Here is a 6,673-nt window from a genome sequence, read left to right on the forward strand (position 1 = left end):
CCTAATTTTAAAAAAAATAAAAACAAACAAAAAAACAGAAATTGATCCCAGCCAACCCCCATTGTTCTCAGCCAATCCACAACCAACCGGCCGGCCACCTCCCTAACCCCTCGAAAATGGCCGCCCGACCCTTCCAACCCCAAAACACACACCGTATCCACCCCAACCCCCTAAACCACTATCCTCCCTTCCCTCCCCTTTGTCGGAAAACCATTCAAACAAAAAAAAATCAGCGCCCCTTCCTCCGCCACCGAAATCGCCCCTCCTCCCTTTCCCCACCCTCGAAATTGGCCGTATTGGCGGTGGGAGAAGGGAGGAGAAGCGGTTATGGTGGCGGATCCAAGTAGGGGAGGGTTGTTGTGGGTTAGGTTGGTGTTTTTGGGGTCGAGGTGGGCTGGGTCGGTGGTTTCGGAGGTTGGGGTGGGTTAAACGGGTGGTAGAGGGCCGGCCGGTCGATTTTGTGGTTAAGGGGGGTGGCTGGCCGATTTCTGATGGAGGTTAGGGTTTGGCTCGCGGTGAGGGTTAGGGTGGCTAACTGGTTGTGTTTTAGGTTTTATTTTTTTTGTTTTTTTAAATTTGGACCAATTACGTGTTGACACGTGTCATGGTCATATGTTATAACAGGTCATTGACCCATTGAATGACCGGTTGGGATCATTAGAGGCAAACTGATCCCATTGTTAGGATTATTAAAAAAAAAAACCTTAGTTGGGATTATTAGAAGTAAATCAGCAATAGTTGGGATTATTAAAGTGTATTTTTCCTTTTAAAATCACTAACTACTAGCTTGATTATGGGAGTTAAAAATTAAAATTAGCTTGGACAAAAGTTTTCAAAATATAGGAGATTAATAAACTAATAAATTAAATGAATGAAATTTAAAAAGCTAATTGAGAAAGTCAACCTAAATTTTAATTTATAATTTTAGTTAACAATATTTTTCTATCTAATTAATATTACCAAGCTAATTTTAGCTACACAAAGCAAAATTGATTGCCAAAGCTAATCAATAAGACATGTAAATATATATTAATTACTATATTAAAATAAAAATTTTAACGTTTGCAAGCAAATTCCTTTTGCCAACCATTAGAATTAGTAATACTCGATCCCCTTCTTCATAGTGTCATATAGAGTGCTCCCTCTATCCCTTATTTTTTGCCCATTATAAATATATGGCTAAACTTTTACAACTTTGACTAAGAATTCTTGTCAATATATAAGTGATAAAATATGCAAGTGAGATCTTGTTAGAATCGCCTCATTGTATATTTTATTAATATCAAAAAATTATAATTTTTATGCTTATAGTAATGGAGATATATTAGTTACACTTTGGAGACTGTGAAAAGTCAAATGAGGCAAAAAATAAGGGATGGAGAGAGTAGGTTATTTCTCATATGCTCTCAAAGTCCCAAGAGGTACATAGTACAGTAATATTCATATTACTATGAGATTCTTACTTTCGATTAAAAATCCTATAGGAGGCATAGTATTTTAAGGTAAGGAGAAGGGCCCGGTTTAACCTCTCACAGGTCAATCCAATCTAGGTTATTAGGCAGATCAGTTGAAAAATTGGGGAAAAGGGTAATGAAATCTCCATCGCAAGTGCCTCTAGTGGATTTGATTCCAATAACCTCTTGGGTGTGAGTCTGTGAGATAACAAACCTACCACTAGTCTATAGGAGGTATTTGGTTAGCTAATTGGCATGAGGCCAGGAATGTATATTATTCTTTTCCGAGTATTTCGTACTTGAACCACATCCAGCTTCTCCATACTTTATGAGCTTTAGGTATGGATTTAAACACCTAAATTTTGGTATAAAAATGGACAGTTTTGCCTAATCCAATTGGCATTTCGTTACTCGTATCGAGAGTGATTTCAAGAAAAGGAAGTTATGTCATAAGGAAAGAGGTAATAACAGTAATTTTAAAAAAGAGCGAAGGAACCAGTATAATATTTTACGACTTCTCCACATTTAATTATTTTGCAAGATATTTTCACCAGCGGCGGCAAGCTTACTAAATTTGTACTCATAACGATAACTATAAAAATTCAAAGAATACACTTTCTCCATTTTCCATTTGGGTTTGAAAAGAACTAATAATTGACCAAAAATGCAATTAATCGGAAACATATGTACTAAAATAGATCTACAATAGTTGTACAGAGTAACAAATAATGTGAAATGATAATTGATCCTTACCAAATGAAAAATGCGGTAAATTTCAAATTAGATTTGAAAGGCAACTGGTTGCAATTAATTTTAAATTGCCGTAAATGGCAACGGTTGGAATTGATCGAAAACAAGAATATTAATTTGCACGTCTACGGAGTATATAGTAAAGACGAACTAACCTGCTCCACATCATAAACACATGCAGATGTTAAAAAGTGAACACTAGTAGATTGAATCTAAACACCTTTCTATGTCAAAATTCATCATAGATCACAAACAAAGATTCTATTTAGCAACACAAAATGCTGGCAGAAACTGGCTAATGTCATAAATTGAAGCTCACTTTTTAGAAGTTTAACGAACATTGGAACAAAAAATTTCATGGAATGTAGAAACCCCCTTAGATAATAGATACGTAGCCTACACCTTGATGGCATACTTCCTCATGGGATAGTATCTCTCCCTCTTCTTCTCCCTTTCGGTCTTCAAAGATGCCTGAGAAAAGAAAGAGAGAACTACACATTTTAAGACCTCATTATACTAAAATAAATTTAATGAACATGTTTACAACATTGAATCTCTATCCTAGAATAGACTTTCCAACACCAAAATAAGGAACGAAAAGTTATAACACTTTCACTTTGATTAGATCATTTGGGGCATGGACTCTTTCATGTGACACTAACAAATACCATCAACATCAAATGCTTCAACAGCTCATCAGGTTGGGCAAGAGATTTATGGATGATTGAACACGTTTACAGCATAAAACCTTCTATCTCAACTCTACCACACCCCAAAAAAGGAATGACCAGCAATAACACTTTAATTAGAACACCCGAGACATGGACTCTTTCATGTGATACACTGATACATGCAAATAGTGTCAATATCACACTCCTCCACGGGGTATCATATTGGGGCATGACAATCAACGTCGCTTACCACCAACAGAGATCAACAGTTAAGCTTAAGATGTAAATGAAAATCATTCAAAACAACACATTGATTTCAATAATCTGCGCTGAAATCAAAATTAATCCAACCCCTTATTCAAGGTGTAAAGATATAAATGAAAATCATTCAAAGAATGGCATTTCAGAACACAAGCTTGTGCTTCCCTAAACCCTATACTGTTTGATGTGACACATGCAAATGGCAACAATGTCGCAACAGCTAAACAAGTTGAGCAAGGGAAGCAATGAAGCATACACTCAAAGTTTGGTTGATGGCAAAATACTAACCTTCTCCGACAAGAGGTCAACAGCTATGCGTAAACAAGAGAATTAAAATCAGAACTATCATGCCTACAAACTGACATAACTATTTTCTCATAAACTTCGTAGAAATTATCATAACTGCCACAACTCCTTCCATTCTAACATATCCAACAATGCAATTTAGAATGATTACCACCTCCTAAATGTCTAATACTCGTATTATATGAGCATCTCCATCAGGTCAATTCAAATATTCATGAAAAGTTTTGTTGACAAGTGATGTACTTTGGCTTGTAGCACTGCACAGCTCACATCAGCTTACACCTCTAAACTTAACAAACTCCCTAACCCTTCTTTTTTAAAATTTTCCCTTCTTAATTAAGGTTCAAAATCTAGAGCTCATAGGCTCAAATAAACAGGAACGGGTCGAAAAGACGGGTAAAAAAAACTGCCAATAAGAGAGGTGTTTGGAGCACCACATATGACCTAGCTTAAAAGCTAAATAAATGACAAGACAAATAAAATCCATCTTCAAAACAACACATTTATTTCAATAATATATGCAGAACTAAAAATTAATCCAACCCCTTATTCAGGGTGTAAAGATATAAAAGAAAATCATTCAAAGAGCATTTCAGAACACAGCCTGTGCTTCTCTCAAAACCAACAAAAATTTGTAATTTACCCATGCCTCCCTATAGTTACCGAACCTAATATACTAGCGTGCAGCCGCTTCACTCGTACTAACCATTACCATCACTCTTAATATTAATGTAAAAAGAATCAATCAAATGACATAGCACTTCAACATTCAACCTCAAAATCAAAATGCCAATGACAACCTTAATTCCCTTCAATCTAATCTATATAACATAGACGTAAATCCATTTCACTCAACATTCAACGACATACTAATACAATCAAACCCAAATACAATGTGCAATAATGAATGTAGATTCAAAACCTCACAATATTATCCACAACAACACAATAAACAAATTTATATATTTAATTGAACAAATCAAATTGGCAAAACAGTATAACATGAGATAGAAATAATACCTGATGCTTAGTGAGGCGACGACGAATGGCACGGGTCTTCTTGGGACGAAGATCAAGCGGCAAGAACTTCTTCTTCTTGTATGCTTCCCTCAATGCCGACTTCTGCTTCTGTGACATCACTGTCAATACTTGCGCAATCCCTAATCTCACCACCTTACTGCAAAAACCCCAAAAAAACCCAATTAATACAATCAAATCATACAAAAAAACCCTATAATTGAAAACCCTAGAAAATTGAAATCAAAACATACATCTTTGAGAGCTTGTTAGGAGCACCGCCGGTAACCTTAGCAACACGAAGAAGAGCGAGCTCAGCCTTGAGATCCTTGAGCTGATTCAACAAGTCAGCCTTAGGCTTCTGCCTCAACTCATGGGGTTTGATTCTTGCTGCAAATTTTAACACAAAAATTGTTAAATTGAATCAAAAACTAAAGTTTGAAGACATTGAATAAGCTTGAATTCATCGAAAATGGAGGAGAGAGAAAGAGAAATCGTACCCATTTCTGCGCTTCTGAGGTGAGTGTTTGCTGCAACAACGGCGAAATTGAGAGAGTGGAAACCCTAGAAGAAGAAATGGCTCAGCTATAAAAGCAGGGTTTATGGTGATTGGGTTTTATATGTATTGAGGGCCTTGGGTTGTTCAAAATATATTGATGGGCCTATAATTGTATAAGGTCTTCTTAGTGCTTAGGGCTAATGGTCTGTTGTAAACTGTGCAGAAAGAATCGTAGAGTCGGTAAAAACTGACACAACATAACTCGAGTCTCACTTACTCGTATAGCCGGCTAAAGGTGAATCAAGTGGATATAAACATTGTAAATCAGGAATTTTTTTATTTTTTTTTTTTTTGGTAAAGGAAAGGTCCTATCGGGTCGGAACCTCTCATAAGTCTTACCGGGTCGGAGCCTCTCACAGGTCCCCTCGATCCGGGTTAGTGGACTAGGCACTTTAGAAGTGGGAGGGGGGAAGGGTAAAGGAATCTCCACCCTAAAGTGTCTCTAGTGAGGTTTGATCCTACAACCTCATGATTGTGAGATATAAACCTTATCACTACACCAAGTTATGCTTGGTATAAATATTGTAAATTAGTTGTAAATAATCAAAAGTGAACTTAATATAAATATAATTTATCGTTTTTTTTAAAATGTGTGATCTTTAAAATACAATGCAGTAAATATTTTACTCAAATGTGTGAAATTAACTACTCCCTCCGTCTTATAATACAATGTCTCTTTTCCTTTTTGGGTAAACCAAAATACAATGTATTTTTCTATTTAAAGGTTGTACTTTTTGAGATTATTATCTTTTTTTGATAAACTGTCATTTTTTTTTCCTTTTTTTTTTATACCAAGTATTTTTTCTTTCTCTCTATCTCTCTCTAACCAGATGCACATATGTACTTCTAATCATTAGTTTTACGGAGTTTTCAAATTTCTTAATTCCCGCGTTAAAACCCAAAAAGACATTGTATTATGAAACAGAGAGATTACTAAATTTAAAGTACCCAAAAAAAAGTTGAAAGTTACTCGTAACCATATTTGGATAATAGTTATATGAGTATAGCCTTTTGATTGTTGATATGGTCGATCCAAATCCTTTAAAAGATGGTATTGGGTCAAATTGGTTTTCTTTTAAAGTTATGCAAATAAATTGAGTTTAGATCATATTTTGGGGTCTAGGTTTTTTAAAAAGTTTTGAGTTTAGGGTCCAAGTTTATTGTAGTTTGTGTTTGGGTGGTCTTTTTAGGCCAAAATTAAATCTAATATATATAAATAAAGTAGGCATTTTTGAAGAGCATTCAGAGCACCACGTAAGAAATATACTTATTTCGACCAATAAGAAGAAAGATTTGTATTTTATTTTTGAATTAAAAAATTATGTCGCCACCTAGATAAAAGTAACGAATTAGATTTGATATATCTAAAATTTTAATGCCACGTAGATTATAATCCACGAAATAAATTATTTTAATGAAAAAAAATAAAGTAAAAATATAGGAAAAGATAAAATTATTAATTCAATACTACGAGTATAAGAAATCCAAAAAAAAATATATTAAAAAATATTTAAATGATAAACGCTTGTAATAAAGTTTGATACCTATCATTATAAGATAAATTTTGATAGTATTTATGATAAGAAATACAAATTGTTCGTCAATTATAATTAAATTAAAATTTGTGATACCTACTATTATAAATTGACACATCA

At 34.5% G+C, this 6,673-nt stretch overlaps 1 protein-coding gene across 1 annotated transcript; it reads right to left on the bottom strand.

Annotated features, from left to right (window-relative positions):
* Window positions 1-2,341: 2,341 nt before the first annotated feature.
* On the bottom strand, window positions 2,342-5,113 carry LOC110728787 (60S ribosomal protein L35). The gene is made up of 4 exons (XM_021908436.1): window positions 4,960-5,113; window positions 4,714-4,849; window positions 4,463-4,619; window positions 2,342-2,675 (listed from the first exon to the last, which is right to left on the bottom strand). The coding sequence occupies exons 1-4, from the start codon at window positions 4,961-4,963 to the stop codon at window positions 2,601-2,603; spliced, it is 372 nt and encodes a 123-aa protein (XP_021764128.1). The 5' UTR covers window positions 4,964-5,113; the 3' UTR covers window positions 2,342-2,600.
* Between the last annotated feature and the right edge of the window lie 1,560 nt (window positions 5,114-6,673).

Source organism: Chenopodium quinoa, unplaced genomic scaffold (genome assembly GCF_001683475.1).
Source record: "Chenopodium quinoa cultivar QQ74 unplaced genomic scaffold, ASM168347v1, whole genome shotgun sequence".
Lineage (NCBI taxonomy): Eukaryota > Viridiplantae > Streptophyta > Magnoliopsida > Caryophyllales > Amaranthaceae > Chenopodium > Chenopodium quinoa.

Excerpts from the sequence above, each read along its gene's own strand:
- LOC110728787 (XM_021908436.1), bottom strand. Across the intron at positions 4,620-4,713 it reads CCTAACAAGCTCTCAAAGAT|TAAGGTGGTGAGATTAGGGA; the intron begins GTATGTTTTGAT and ends GGGTTTTTGCAG. Across the intron at positions 2,676-4,462 it reads GTCGCCTCACTAAGCATCAG|GCATCTTTGAAGACCGAAAG; the intron begins GTATTATTTCTA and ends TTCTTTTCTCAG.